The 16,634-nt window shown below is 44.6% G+C and overlaps 1 protein-coding gene across 1 annotated transcript in view; it reads right to left on the reverse strand.

Moving 5' to 3' along the window:
* Nucleotides 1-7,377: 7,377 nt before the first annotated feature.
* Nucleotides 7,378-16,634, reverse strand: part of LOC130114408 (uncharacterized) — a 33,014-nt gene continuing 23,757 nt past the window's right edge. Inside the window, exons 10-13 of the mRNA XM_056282277.1 lie at nucleotides 12,526-12,847; nucleotides 11,775-11,868; nucleotides 11,613-11,700; nucleotides 7,378-9,402 (exon numbers count right to left, since the gene is read on the reverse strand). Of these exons, the coding sequence (XP_056138252.1) occupies nucleotides 8,848-9,402; nucleotides 11,613-11,700; nucleotides 11,775-11,868; nucleotides 12,526-12,847 (1,059 nt within the window). The 3' untranslated portion in view covers nucleotides 7,378-8,847. The remainder of the gene's footprint in view (nucleotides 9,403-11,612; nucleotides 11,701-11,774; nucleotides 11,869-12,525; nucleotides 12,848-16,634) is intronic.

Raw genomic sequence — 16,634 nt, forward strand, 5'->3', positions numbered from 1 at the left:
GTTCCCGACCTGCCCCCCGAATTCTCCGCAGTAACCTCAGTTCTGTGTGACCTCAGGTCCTCACAATTAAACCCACTTTCAGGAATCACGAACTTTTTTTTTATAATTGCAAAATTAAATTTTAATAACACAAAAATACACAGAATTGCTGGCTTGCAACATAGCCCTCCATACTCTACAACAGATAGAGCGAAAAGAAAAGAAAAGAAAGAAAAGAAAAGAAAAGAAAAGAAAAGAAAAGAAAGGAAAAGAAAAGAAAGCTCCAGCATGGATAACGGGAGCCAGGGGTATCACGTCCTATATTACACATGATGTAAAGATGCTGAGAAGGCCACACATGTTGAGGGTTTTAACAGCTTTGGTGTTGTTGGAAGTTGAGATAGTTTTGACATACAATAAATAAAGGTTTTTGGTTACTAAATGTACATTTGTCAATGTGAAATTTGCCCATTAAAAGAATGAGGTTGATTAGAAGGTACTCATTTGTTTTAGATCTGTCATCATAGAAGCCAAGCAGCAATACATCTTTACAGTATAACAAGGAGAAATCATTACATAAATATTTCTTGATAAGTTCACACATACCAAAAGGTCTGAGTGGATGGGCATGGCCAAGATAGACGTAAGGTGCTTTAATTATCGTTATCACAGAATGAGCAGAATGTCTCAGCGTTAGCCTTCATTGTCTTAAGATAACGTTTAGCTGGGTAATATCTACTAGAATTAGTTTGTAGGTTACTTCCCTTATTTGATTAAAGATAAAGAATTTTAATGGTATGGTCCAGACTTTTCTCCAATTGATGTTACCAACAAAGGCATTCCAGTATGGAATAACATAAGGACTTGTAACAACATGATCTAATCCTTCTGTTGCGGGTAGAGGGGCTAGACATAAAGCATGTTCCTCCTACCTGGGTATCGTAAGGGTTACACTGAAAGGACCAAGATGGCTGTGTTTTAACAACATCTTGCAGGAGCATAGTAACCGCTTGAGGGATAGCATCCATGACAACAGAACATTCTTTGGGGATGTCATATGAATACCATATTTCTCAAGAAATTCACAATAGGTAAGTAAAAAGCCCTGTGAATTGAATAGCTGACTGACTAATACAATATTGTTGTCCAACCAGTTCTTGACAAAAAGAGATTTGTCCTTATAAAGAATCTTTTTATTATTCCAAATCAAATAATTGTGGGGAGAGAAAATGTGCTTGTACATTAGGGACCAAGATAAAAGCATTTGTTATGAAAATTTGACAAAAGGGAGGGTATTTTAGGAGCACTTTACTAATTAATTAAAATTTTACTAATTAATTTAATTTCTAGCAAATTACTCATTAATACAAAAGGGAGGCCACCTAACTGCGATAATATGTAGTTTGGGACAAAGTTCCATATAGATTCGGGATTGGGCAGAAGTTGCTTGATCCAACTGATTGTGAAAGTGTGATTTAAAGAAGAACAATCAAGAAAATTGAGACCGCTCAACTCTGGTATTCATAGCTACAGTGTCCTTCACGTGGTGAGTTTTGTTTTCCCAGAGAAATCTAAACAACATTTGATCTGTTGGTTTAAAGACGGATTTGTCCACATAAAGATAAAGTGCAGCAGCTGTTGCAGCTAGAAAAGCACTATATAAAATGCAACTTGATTGATTGATTGATGTTATTCTAGATATTCCTTCTGCTTTGGTTAACAGAGCTCTACCTCTGAGGGCTAAGTCTCTCTGTAGCCATACGTTAGTAAATCTTTTCTGTGCTTTCTCAGTAATGGGACCAAAGTTCAAAGAGCATCTGACATTTGCATTCTTAGTCACCACAATCCCCAGATAGTTGACTTGGCTCTTTACAGGGATGTTGTATATAGTAGGACTGATACACTCCTTAATGGCCAGAAGTTCACATTTTCCCATATTTAAAGAGAGACCTGAAGCTTCAGAGAATATCTTGATGCGATTTATCACCTTGGAAACCTGCGATGCATCCTTTAGAAATAATGTAGTATCACCAGTAAGTTGACTGATGATTATCTGACGACCTGTTAAAGAAATTCCTTGGACATCACTCTCAAGGATAAGTGTTGAGAGGAGTTGGGCAGTGAGAAGGAACAATTAGGGAGAGATTGGGCAACCTTGCCTAACCCCTTTGGTGAGACTGAAGTCCCATGCTTGAGTCTAATAGAGTAGTTCCCGGAATTATATAAACTTTTCACAGTCTTGCAGAAAAAATGCCAAACCCCATTTACAGAGATTCAAAAATAAAAACATGTTCCAAAGAGTCAAAAGCCTCATAAAATGCTAGAAATAAAATAAAACGGTTTTGACTGATAAGATCAGAGTAGTCTAATAAACCGAGAACCAATCTGATATTATTTGCAATGTGACTGTTTCTCATAAAGCCAGATTGACATTCATCAATAATGGAATCTAAAACTTTTTTAATTCTCTTTGCAAAGACCAGGGCCAGGACTTTGTAGTCATTATTAAAAGACAGATAGGCCACCAATTATCAATCAATTGCAAATCTTTTTTTCAGTTTTGGAATTAAAGTAATAAGGCCTTGCGTCATGGTTGGGGGGGGCTTCAGAATCAACACCTTCTTTGATGACTTCAAGCAGGAAAGGAATTAACTCTTCAGAAAATAATTTATAAAATTCAGATGTAATGCCATCATTACCAGGTGATTTATTATATTTCAGATCCCTGAAGAATTCTGAAATTCCTCTTCGGGGATTACTTTATCACAGAAATGCTTATCAATGTTGGATATGGTTTTACAAGTGCGAATTGAATCAAAAAACCTAGAAGAGTAATTAGATTTGTAAAGGTTACTGTAGAAGTCATCACACAAACCGTGTAGTCTCCCCGTAATGTTTTGTAATTCTGCCACCAGTTTCTAATGATTCAATGGATGAGCGTTTGGAATTTGATTTCTCTAATCTAAAAAAGTAAGCAGAGTTTTGTTCCCCTTCTTCCATCCATGTTCTATGAGATCTTATGAAAGCACCCCGAGCCTTGCCTTTGTAGATATCTCATTTGTCCTGAAGGTCAGTAAATTCATTTCTTTCAATATCAGTTAAGCAGTCAGTTGCCTTTTGGGAAAGGGCTGTAATTCTAGATGCCACAGTCTCTTCCTCAAGTTTTCTAGATTTGGCCAGAGTACTGCCAAAAGACCTCATATATTTACCAATCTCACATTTTAAGCATTCCCATTGATTACTTTATTTATTCTGATCAGATGCCTTCTTCAGCTGTTTAATAGTATCTACAACCTCCTCAAATTTCAAAAGAGAGTTGTTGAGCTTCCAGTAAGAGGTTCTAAGATGATCTTGTGCAGTGTGGGAAAAGGTGACTTTGATGGAAACTGCCTTATGGTCAGTCAAGGGAGTGGGGTGGACATCAACAGATGTATTATTATTCATAATAGATTGAGATACCAGCCAATAATCTATTCTTGACTGCCTAGAGCCATCCTTATTACTCCAAGTGTATAATTTGACTTGGGGATTTTTCTCCCTCCTAGTATCAGAAATATCAAATTTGTCCATAAACACGGTCTAAGGAAAGGGACAATAGAGTTTCAAGTCCAGTTTTCTTTGTCTGGTAATCAAATAAGAATCAACTGTCAAAAGAAGTAACCATTCAGCATCACATTTTCATTACCAGAAAATAAATAGTTCAAGTTTAAACAGAGCGGTAATAGTATCGCGTTTCCTGCCTCTGGGCCTGAAGGTCTAAAGAGCAAGTTTCATTCTCCTGTAGGACTGTCATGGTGCTCCACCAGCAGAACAGTATAGCTGAACAAGTCTGACAGTCACACAGATCACACAGATCTTGTCAGCTTGTCTCAAGAATCATTTACTCATCAAGATGTATTTAAATTTATCTATCAACTGAGGTAAGTTTGTTTGTCATGTTTCAGGATATATTACTACCCAGCTGAAATGTCGTACAGCACTGACAGATTATGTTGCTTGTTTTGAGGCTTTGCATAGTTTGAGCAAGGCAATGGAAAGAACTAGAGGTGGTCCCCGGGTGCTGCAGCTGCTGCTGCTCCTACACAATAAGATGGTTCCATGCAGACAACACACTCACTGTAAGAATACAATTCGTTGTAAGAATACAATGACAAATTAAGTGGCTTTTTCAATATGCTAAATTTTGTCTCAATTCGGACACATTTTTCCAGTGAAAAGGAAGATGAGCAATAGCTCGAGGAGTGTACATTCAACAAGTCATCCCACCTCTAAACTGAGACCCTAACAGGTACAATGTGGGTTAACACAGAACTAGTTTTAGTATTCCAGGTTGCTGCAACAGGCTGTGTAGCAGCTGGATGGATGTTTTTGTGTCCTCAGGCACTGCACGGCGGCTGCCCACTGCTCCTCGCTACACAGCTGGATGGGTTAAATGCAGAGGAAGAATTTCCCCACGGGGATCAATAAAGTGGTAATAGTAAAAGTTAAAAAAAAGTAATTCCTTGTATTGTGTGGTTATATGTTTACTGGTATCTTTGAGCACCAAAACCCATCCCAGAACTGTAAAGTTGGCATGACACCAAGGACTGAATCTTGGATAGCATCAACTAGCTTCAGAAAGCCCCCTTTCCCTGGTTTGATTAACTAACGCTTTATCCTTTTTTTTCATCCACAACAGCCCAGAAGACTGCTACCATCATCACAGCCTCCTCTGGCTACAAGACCAGCTCATCCATAACAGCCCAGAAGACTCTGCTACCATCATCACAGCCTCCTCTGGCTACAAGACCAGCTCATCCACAACAGCCCAGAAGACTCTGCTACCATCATCACAGCCTCCTCTGGCTACAAGACCAGCTCATCCACAACAACCCAGAAGACTCTGCTACCATCATCACAGCCTCCTCTGGCTACAAGACCAGCTCATCCACAACAGCCCAGAAGACTCTGCTACCATCATCACAGCCTCCTCTGGCTACAAGACCAGCTCATCCACAACAGCCCAGAAGACTCTGCTACGTCTCTGTGTGTGTCGGAAAAACAGTGGTTCGGCTTGGAGTCGCCTTGTCACGAAAGTGGGGAGGCGGTCTCCTTCGAGACTGCCGGCCGGAGAGATGCAGTTGGCGAACGCATACAGTGCGAGGGTGGGTGTTTGAATTAAAATAGGGATCGATTGGCCACTAAATTGGGAGAAAAAAGGGAAAAATCAGAAATAAATTTATTAAAAAAAAGAAGACTCTGCTACCATCATCCCAGCCTCCTCTGGCTACAGGACCAGCTCATCCACAACAGCCCAGAAGACTCTGCTACCATCATCCCAGCCTCCTCTGGCTACAGGACCAGCTCATCCTGACAGCCCAGAAGACTCTGCTACCATCATTCCAGTCTCCTAAGACTACAAGACCAGCTCATCCACAACAGCCCAGAAGACTGCTACCATCATAACAGCCTCCTCTGGCTACAAGACCAGCTCATCCACAACAGCCCAGAAGACTGCTACCATCATCCCAGCCTCCTCTGGCTATAAGACCAGCTCATCCACAACAGCCCAGAAGACTCTGCTACCATCATCACAGCCTCCTCTGGCTACAAGACCAGCTCATCCAACACAGCCCAGAAGACTCTACTACCATCATCACAGCCTCCTCAGGCTACAAGACCAGCTCATCCACAACAGCCCAGAAGACTCTGCTACCATCATCACAGCCTCCTCTGGCTACAAGACCAGCTCATCCACAACAGCCCATAAGACTCTGCTACCATCATCACAGCCTCCTCTGGCTACAAGATCAGCTCATCCACAACAGCCCAGAAGACTCTGCTACCATCATCACAGCCTCCTCTGGCTACAAGACCAGCTCATCCACAACAGCCCAGAAGACTCTGCTACCATCATCCCAGCCTCCTCTGACTACAGGACCAGCTCATCCACAACAGCCCAGAAGACTCTGCTACCATCATCCCAGCCTCCTCTGGCTACAAGACCAGCTCATCCACAACAGCCCAGAAGACTCTGCTACCATCATCCCAGCCTCCTAAGACTACAAGACCAGCTCATCCACAACAGCCCAGAAGACTGCTACCATCATAACAGCCTCCTCTGGCTACAAGACCAGCTCATCCACAACAGCTCAGAAGACTCTGCTACCATCATCCCAGCCTCCTCTGGCTACAAGACCAGCTCATCCCCAACAGCCCAGAAGACTCTGCTACCATCATCACAGCCTCCTCTGGCTACAAGACCAGCTCATCCACAACAGCCCAGAAGACTCTGCTACCATCATCCCAGCCTCCTCTGGCTACAGGACCAGCTCATCCACAACAGCTCAGAAGACTCTGCTACCATCATCACAGCCTCCTCTGGCTACAAGACCAGCTCATCCACAACAGCTCAGAAGACTCTGCTACCATCATCCCAGCCTCCTCTGGCTACAAGACCAGCTCATCCCCAACAGCCCAGAAGACTGCTACCATCATAACAGCCTCCTCTGGCTACAAGACCAGCTCATCCACAACAGCCCAGAAGACTCTGCTACCATCATCCCAGCCTCCTCTGGCTACAGGACCAGCTCATCCACAACAGCCCAGAAGACTCTGCTACCATCATTCCAGCCTCCTCTGGCTACAAGACCAGCTCATCCACAACAGCCCAGAAGACTCTGCTACCATCATCACAGCCTCCTAAGACTACAGGACCAGCTCATCCTAATAGCCCAGAAGACTGACAGCCCGTGTTAGAAAGCAGACAGCCATTTCTCCACCCAGCCAGAAGACAAAGCTGGACCAGTCAGAGCTACCTGACCGCTCTGCCATACGGCTGTTCTGAGAGAACCAGGGGTTCTGAAGTCTTCTGTATAAAACATCAACCATGTTAAACATGTTAGAAAAGCAACTGTTTTGATACACAAGTGTCTTACAATACAGTGGACCTGCTAACAAAATAGATATTGCAGAAGGCAAACAGGCTCTGGTTACATCCTTCAATAAATCCAGTCAAACAAGCCTGTATTTGTACAATATACAAGTATAATAAAATACAACTATTCGTAAACTCTACTTGAGTGTTTGCTGAAAATATATAGATGTAGCACATTCTGAAGCCCTATTCAAACTACAGTACTTCTACTGAGGGAAGTCCTGCAGTGCAAACTGCACCACACCTGTACTTCTGATAGTCCAGTCATGCAGGAGGCCGCATCTCCATAGATGTCCCACCATGACTACATGTAACCTGGATGTCAACCTTATCATCATAATGGAAACTACTGGAACCACATAGTTACCAAATGTCATATTTGTTGTGTCACAGGCAAGTGCAGGTCAGTTTTATGGGATAAACCACATCACTGTGAGGTTTCACTCTGCAGGACTTTTATTTTTCTATTTGTTTCTCTTTTCTACGGCTCTCCTGCATGTGGTGCTTGTGGCAGATGATCAGTAGGAGTTTGCATGGCTGAATGTGGGTTAGAACCAGTAACTACAAGGCTTACATAGCTGACCGTGTGCAGAATCAGGTGGGAAAGGTGAGGTGTTTTGAAACAGAAGTTACAAAACAGGACAAAAGTTTTGCTCACTTTCAACCAACAAACCATGAACATAAAGCTCTCAGTTCAGTGCATGAGATGCTGCTCTTCTGGTGAGACAGTCTCCCCGTGACCAGTGCATTGTTTATTTAATTAAAACCAGCTGATAAAGACACACAATGATTTACATGTCACTCTTCTGTTTGTTAAAATTTTGTTTGACACGTGGAAACAGTTGTTGATAAAGTCAATGATATTAAAATTAAATGCCAAACTTAGAAGCCGTGCTGTCACATACCTGTTGGGAACATTCCCTTCACGAGCATCTGCTGTGGTACTTCAATGCTGTGCCCAGTGCACTCACCATAGAAACATGCATTCATCCTGTCAGACAAGTCTGATATCCCAACACTTCTTCCAACAAAGCAGCCCAGCAGATGCACACATCCCCTCTCCTCTATCAGCTGATGCAAATTTGTAATAAAAAAAACAATTGATACAATTTACACACTGGCAATTAAATTTACATCATCAATTCCTTAATCCAAAGGGAGTGGAATGGGAGAGTGGCATTCCCTGACATACCTCCTGATGCTGACTACTGGTCTTGTTGTGTCAGACCCGCCTGCTAAACTGCCTCTTACAGAAACGTGTGAGCTTGACAGAATATGGTAAGTAATATGCTACAGTTTTTACTTTCCACACTTGTAAACATGACACAAAGGCAGACTCATACTGGATCAAAGTGATGCTGTTGGTAATTATTCTAATTAAGAAACGTTCCCTAACAAAACTAACGTAGCATGAGTAGGGCGTTACATCGTGTGTGGACTCAGCACTGACAGCAGGTGGTGGAGGACCACTAGGTTATTGCATTCACGGTAAAGAGGTGTACAAATAAGACACTGACAGGAGTGCACTTCTTAAGGCTTCCATCAAACTAGTGTCTGACAAGAGTCTCTACATAAAGTCCAGAACCCATCAGCTGCAGGACTGGGTCTACAGGGCGGCATGGTGGCCCAGTGGTTAGCACTGTTGCCTCACAGCAACAAGGTTCTGGGTTTGAACCCCAGGCTGTCCCAGGTCCTTTCTTTGTGGAGTTTGCATGTTCTCCCCGTGTCGGTTTCCTCCAGGTGTCGGTTTCCTCCCACCGTCGAAAAGACATGCATGTTAGGGTTAATACTCCTGCCTGTGCCCCTGAGCAAGGCAATGCAAAGAAGAACTGGAGTTGGTCCCCAGGCGCTGCAGCTTCCCACTGCTCCTATACAATAGGATGGGTTAAATGCAGAGAACACATTTTGTTGTAACATGTACATTGACAAAAATAACGTGGACTTCTTTCTTGCTACATTCCAAGGGAGCTCAGGTGCCCGCTGTGTCCGACAGAGTTCAGGATCATGGCCCGCTGGTTCTCTAAAATCTCTCTCTCTCTGCTCAGCGCCGCTCTCTCTTGCTCGACCATGGCCCTGTCTCGTTCCAGAGCTGCTCTCTCTCTCTCCAGCCATAGCCTCTCTGCCTGCACCGCTGCTCGCTCTCTCTCTACTGCTGCTCTTTCCCGCTCGACCATCTCCCACTCCAGCCCCACCCCCAGCCTTTGCTCCTGCACTGCTTTGTCACACTGGGCTGCTGCCCGCTGGCACTCCTCTGTGGTGCCGTCCGTCAGTGAATCCGGTCCGTACTCAGAGGAGGCTGGAGACATCAGTCTGTCCTGGCTAGGGGGGCGGGGTCTGTGTCGGGGATTGGGCTCAGGGTGCTGTCCATCGTCCTGAGTGATGGGTGTTAGGAGGGGGGCACTGGCAGCCAGCCGGCCCTCCATGGCCTCATTCATCAAATGGAACCACGGCCAGGAGGAGACGTTCTCTGCCATATTCTCCATCCCTACAGGAGGATACTTTAAGTCCTGAGGAAGGAAGATGAGGGAAGGGGAAGAGGAGAAGAGAAGAAGAGAGGAGGCAAAAAGAGACAAAGAAGTGTGTTTTGGTAAGAGGGGAGTGAAATGACTTTAATGTTTTTATACCGAAAATCTGATGCGTGATTCTACCAGATCATCTGTTCTGCCGGGAAAGAGAAAGAGGAACATGCAGCCTCACTATGAGATAAACCAAACCTCCCATCAACTCAACACCAAGTGTCTCTCTAAGCTACTAGTTCAGCAGGCAACATCTGGTTAAGTACACTGACAGTTACACAGCTTGAAAGCTAGTTGATCAGACTGACAGCTACTATGACCTGGTTAAGCAGACTCGTGGCAGGTTAAGTAGTTAAGCAGCTGGTTAAGCAGACTGGTGGCAGGTTAAGTAGTTAAGCAGCTGGTTAAGCAGACTGGTGGCAGGTTAAGTAGTTAAGCAGCTGGTTAAGCAGACTGGTGGCGGGTTAAGTAGTTAAGCAGCTGGTTAAGCAGACTGGTAGCGGGTTAAGTAGTTAAGCAGCTGGTTAAGCAGACTGGTGGCATGTTAAGTAGCTAAGCAGCTGGTTAAGCAGACTGGTGGCAGGTTAAGTAGTTAAGCAGCTGGTTAAGCAGACTGGTGGCGGGTTAAGTAGTTAAGCAGCTGGTTAAGCAGACTGGTAGCGGGTTAAGTAGTTAAGCAGCTGGTTAAGCAGACTGGTGGCAAGTTAAGTAGTTAAGCAGCTGGTTAAGCAGACTGGTGGCAGGTTCACACCTGGCAGCTGGTTAAGCAGACTGGTGGCAGGTTAAGTAGTTAAGCAGCTGGTTAAGCAGACTGGTGGCAGGTTCAGACCTGGCAGCTGGTTTAGCAGAGTGGTGGCAGGTTAAGTAGTTAAGCAGCTGGTTAAGCAGACTGGTGGCATGTTAAGTAGCTAAGCAGCTGGTTAAGCAGACTGGTGGCAGGTTAAGTAGTTAAGCAGTTGGTTAAGCAGACTGGTGGCATGTTAAGTAGTTAAGCAGCTGGTTAAGCAGACTGGTGGCAGGTTAAGTAGCTAAGCAGCTGGTTAAGCAGACTGGTGGCATGTTAAGTAGCTAAGCAGCTGGTTAAGCAGACTGGTGGCAGGTTAAGTAGCTAAGCAGCTGGTTAAGCAGACTGGTGGCAGGTTAAGTAGTTAAGCAGTTGGTTAAGCAGACTGGTGGCATGTTAAGTAGTTAAGCAGCTGGTTAAGCAGACTGGTGGCAGGTTCAGACCTGGCAGCTGGTTAAGCAGAGTGGTGGCAGGTTAAGTAGCTGGTTAAGCAGACTGGTGGCATGTTAAGTAGTTAAGCAGCTGGTTAAGCAGAGTGGTGGCAGCTTAAGTAGTTAAGCAGCTGGTTAAGCAGACTGGCGGCCGGTTAAGTAGTTAAGCAGCTAGCTAAAGGTAGAACCGGTAGGATTTGTCGGTTGCCGTTTGTAAACACAACATTCAAAGTTGGCCCCTCCTCCCCAGCTCAACGTCACCAGATGTGGACGCCCCCAGACTACAGTTGCTAGAACACATCCCAGTGGACAGGCCAACTCGGCGTCACTCTTCATCCCCTTCTTCTCCTTCAGTGCTCACCAGTGGGTGAAAACAACCCCCAGATTCACACTTGTTTTGGAACGAGCTTTGTCCGCTTGGCATTTCGCCTCGCTATATTTGTGTTTTGGGGTTTTTTTGCTGCTGTGTCCGCCATTGTCGTAGCTTCCTGTTGGATGCATACTTATGATTTCGATCTGGCACCTGGTCGCTACGTTTTGTTTTTTTCCCCCCAATAATATTTTATTGGAAGGAACATTGGGTCTAAAAAAAAAAAACCCCATACGAATACAATGGAAATGATTGTACCTCCACATTTTGGTAATTGTCCCAGTAAATAATCTTAACAGTAATAAATAAAAACAATAAATCAAAAAATTAAACAGTAATAATAAATAAATAAATAAATAAATAAACGATAAAAAATAATAAGCGTTTTTAACCGAGTCCTGCTGCCTAAAGGTTAACGCCCAGAAACACAGCAAAATAAGAACAATGAGAACATACAGGAAGAGGACAGGGTCTCTGCAGAGACGGCATCCCCACACGTCTAGTGGTCTTAAGTGAGAACTGAGAGGGATTAAATCTGTATGAGTCTACACACTGATTTTTAGGAAGATCCTCCTCATTCTACCTTGAAGCGGTTATGCAGCTGACTGTGTGCTACCTTATATCTTCTCTTCAGATTGTCCCATTTCTTTGACACCTGATATGTGGATACTTTCCCCAGCAGGCCCAGCTCTTTGAGAATGGCCCTGCAGAAAAACAAGACAGACATGAGCTGGACGGCCACCGTGACACACCATCACACTGGAAAACAGAGCCTTACTTCCAGGCAGCCTTGGCGGCGTTCCTCCTCCCGGTGAAGAGGACCTCGTTTGCAGCTCGTAGTTTGATCAACCTGCGGGTGTCCTGCTCCGTCACTGTTGCCATGACAGCACATCAAAATGTAAAGCAGAGACAGATGAAGGAATTGTGGACCAGAGGCTCAGGATGTCGCTGTGTCAGTGGAATTAAACTGACAAAATGCTTGAGTTTAGCAGCCTTAGAGTTTGAAACTACAATCCCGAAGATCTACAAACACATTTTCCTGATGTAAGAGTTAAACCATCAACATCCACATCCTGCAGACTCCAGTAGTATTTGATGTAAATGGTTGGTGTCTGGGAGGACTCTGCCAGGAAAACGGAAAGGGTGCATATGTTTTACATCTTCATCCCAGCAGCCAAATGAGGGAGAAGAAGGCAGGTAGTGTGGTGTTTGAATCAGTGAAGTTTTTGTGTCTAACCACCAGATATGACAGAACAAGCTGGTGGACGACCTTTACCAACACACAGTACTACATCCACAAGTACAGCTCAGGTTCCACCAGGTTTTTTTTGTTTGGCGGTGGGGAAGCTGCTGACACAACAGCACTGCTGACTTGCTGATTTTGAACAGCGCTCATACAACACTCACCATAACACCTATGTAGGAGACACACTGTTCAAGTCAAACTATGACCTTCAGGATTGTAACTTCAAGTAATGAGGTCTTTCCAACCAGCAAACATGAGTAGGGCTATGGGAGGATTCTCTTACTCTTATAGGAGAAATCAGAGGGGGTTGAACACTCCTCTCCACTGGCATCAATGTAAGTAACATTCCCATCAGCCTCTGCACCATCACCACCACCGAGGCCCTCCTCCAGCTCTGACCCACTGTTCCTCTCAGTCAACAGACAATCCCTGTCGCCCGGAGGCGGAGATGTGCTGAAGATATCCTCCTCGTTGGTCCAGAGAGGAGTCACTCTTGGAGCTTTTCCGGCCAAACGACCCTCGAGAGCATCACTCATAAGCTGGAACCAAGGCCAGGAGGCGGGGTTTGTCTGATTCTCCATCCCCCTCGGAGGAAACTTGAGGTCCTAAAGAAAAAGAAAGACAGAGGAAGATAGAAAGATGGAGAGAAAGAGACAGTCTTTTAAGCATGCTCAATAATCCAGGTAAGGAAATCACAGAAAGTTGAATCAGTTCATCTGGAAACAACGTTTCATCATCATCTAAGTGACCTCTTCAGTCTCACCTGACTGCAGGTGTCCCCACCCTTATAAACAATACAGTGACTGCAGGTACCCCACCCTTATAAACAATACAGTGACTGCAGGTACCCCACCCTTATAAACAATACAGTGACTGCAGGTGTCCCCACCCTTATAAACAATACAGTGACTGCAGGTACCCCACCCTTATAAACAATACAGTGACTGCAGGTACCCCACCCTTATAAACAATACAGTGACTGCAGGTACCCCCACCCTTATAAACAATACAGTGACTGCAGGTACCCCACCCTTATAAACAATACAGTGACTGCAGGTACCCCACCCTTATAAACAATACAGTGACTGCAGGTACCCCCACCCTTATAAACAATACAGTGACTGCAGGTACCCCCACCCTTATAAACAATAGTGACTGCAGGTACCCCCACCCTTATAAACAATAGTGACTGCAGGTACCCCACCCTTATAAACAATACAGTGACTGCAGGTACCCCACCCTTATAAACAATACAGTGACTGCAGGTGTCCCCACCCTTATAAACAATACAGTGACTGCAGGTGTCCCCACCCTTATAAACAATACAGTGACTGCAGGTGTCCCACCCTTATAAACAATAGTGACTGCAGGTACCCCACCCTTATAAACAATACAGTGACTGCAGGTACCCCACCCTTATAAACAATATAGTGACTGCAGGTGTCCCCACCCTTATAAACAATACAGTGACTGCAGGTGTCCCCACCCTTATAAACAATACAGTGACTGCAGGTACCCCCACCCTTATAAACAATATAGTGACTGCAGGTATCCCCACCCTTATAAACAATATAGTGACTGCAGGTACCCCCACCCTTATAAACAATAGTGACTGCAGGTGTCCCCACCTTTATAAACAATACAGTGACTGCAGGTACCCCCACCCTTATAAACAATACAGTGACTGCAGGTGTCCCCACCTTTATAAACAATAGTGACTGCAGGTATCCCCACCCTTATAAACAATATAGTGACTGCAGGTACCCCACCCTTATAAACAATACAGTGACTGCAGGTACCCCACCCTTATAAACAATACAGTGACTGCAGGTGTCCCACCCTTATAAACAATACAGTGACTGCAGGTGTCCACCCTTATAAACAATACAGTAACTGCAGGTGTCCCCACCCTTATAAACAATACAGTGACTGCAGGTGTCCACCCTTATAAACAATACAGTGACTGCAGGTGTCCCCACCCTTATAAACAATACAGTGACTGCAGGTGTCCCCACCCTTATAAACAATAGTGACTGCAGGTATCCCCACCCTTATAAACAATATAGTGACTGCAGGTGTCCCCACCCTTATAAACAATAGTGACTGCAGGTATCCCCACCCTTATAAACAATATAGTGACTGCAGGTACCCCCACCCTTCTAAACAATACAGTACTGCAGGTGTCCACACCCTTATAAACAATACAGTGACTGCAGGTACCCCCACCCTTATAAACAATATAGTGACTGCAGGTATCCCCACCCTTATAAACAATACAGTGACTGCAGGTACCCCCACCCTTATAAACAATACAGTGACTGCAGGTGTCCCACCCTTATAAACAATACAGTGACTGCAGGTACCCCACCCTTATAAACAATACAGTGACTGCAGGTACCCCCACCCTTATAAACAATACAGTGACTGCAGGTGTCCCACCCTTATAAACAATACAGTGACTGCAGGTACCCCACCCTTATAAACAATATAGTGACTGCAGGTATCCCCACCCTTATAAACAATACAGTGACTGCAGGTACCCCCACCCTTATAAACAATAGTGACTGCAGGTGTCCCCACCTTTATATACAATACAGTGACTGCAGGTACCCCCACCCTTATAAACAATACAGTGACTGCAGGTGTCCCCACCCTTATAAACAATAGTGACTGCAGGTATCCCCACCCTTATAAACAATATAGTGACTGCAGGTACCCCACCCTTATAAACAATACAGTGACTGCAGGTACCCCACCCTTATAAACAATACAGTGACTGCAGGTACCCCACCCTTATAAACAATACAGTGACTGCAGGTACCCCACCCTTATAAACAACACAATGACTGCAGGTGTCCCACCCTTATAAACAATACAGTGACTGCAGGTACCCCACCCTTATAAACAACACAGTGACTGCAGGTACCCCACCCTTATAAACAATACAGTGACTGCAGGTGTCCACACCCTTATAAACAATACAGTGACTGCAGGTGTCCCCACCCTTATAAACAATAGTGACTGCAGGTGTCCCCACCTTTATAAACAATACAGTGACTGCAGGTACCCCCACCCTTATAAACAATACAGTGACTGCAGGTGTCCCCACCTTTATAAACAATAGTGACTGCAGGTATCCCCACCCTTATAAACAATATAGTGACTGCAGGTACCCCACCCTTATAAACAATACAGTGACTGCAGGTACCCCACCCTTATAAACAATACAGTGACTGCAGGTGTCCCACCCTTATAAACAATACAGTGACTGCAGGTGTCCACCCTTATAAACAATACAGTGACTGCAGGTGTCCCCACCCTTATAAACAATAGTGACTGCAGGTATCCCCACCCTTATAAACAATATAGTGACTGCAGGTGTCCCCACCCTTATAAACAATAGTGACTGCAGGTATCCCCACCCTTATAAACAATATAGTGACTGCAGGTACCCCCACCCTTCTAAACAATACAGTACTGCAGGTGTCCACACCCTTATAAACAATACAGTGACTGCAGGTACCCCCACCCTTATAAACAATATAGTGACTGCAGGTATCCCCACCCTTATAAACAATACAGTGACTGCAGGTACCCCCACCCTTATAAACAATACAGTGACTGCAGGTGTCCCACCCTTATAAACAATACAGTGACTGCAGGTACCCCACCCTTATAAACAATACAGTGACTGCAGGTACCCCCACCCTTATAAACAATACAGTGACTGCAGGTGTCCCACCCTTATAAACAATACAGTGACTGCAGGTACCCCACCCTTATAAACAATATAGTGACTGCAGGTATCCCCACCCTTATAAACAATACAGTGACTGCAGGTACCCCCACCCTTATAAACAATAGTGACTGCAGGTGTCCCCACCTTTATATACAATACAGTGACTGCAGGTACCCCCACCCTTATAAACAATACAGTGACTGCAGGTGTCCCCACCCTTATAAACAATAGTGACTGCAGGTATCCCCACCCTTATAAACAATATAGTGACTGCAGGTACCCCACCCTTATAAACAATACAGTGACTGCAGGTACCCCACCCTTATAAACAATACAGTGACTGCAGGTACCCCACCCTTATAAACAATACAGTGACTGCAGGTACCCCACCCTTATAAACAACACAATGACTGCAGGTGTCCCACCCTTATAAACAATACAGTGACTGCAGGTACCCCACCCTTATAAACAACACAGTGACTGCAGGTACCCCACCCTTATAAACAATACAGTGACTGCAGGTGTCCACACCCTTATAAACAATACAGTGACTGCAGGTGTCCCCACCCTTATAAACAATAGTGACTGCAGGTATCCCCACCCTTATAAACAATATAGTGACTGCAGGTACCCCCACCCTTCTAAACAACACA

This window comes from Lampris incognitus, chromosome 6, assembly GCF_029633865.1.
Source record: "Lampris incognitus isolate fLamInc1 chromosome 6, fLamInc1.hap2, whole genome shotgun sequence".
NCBI lineage: Eukaryota > Metazoa > Chordata > Actinopteri > Lampriformes > Lampridae > Lampris > Lampris incognitus.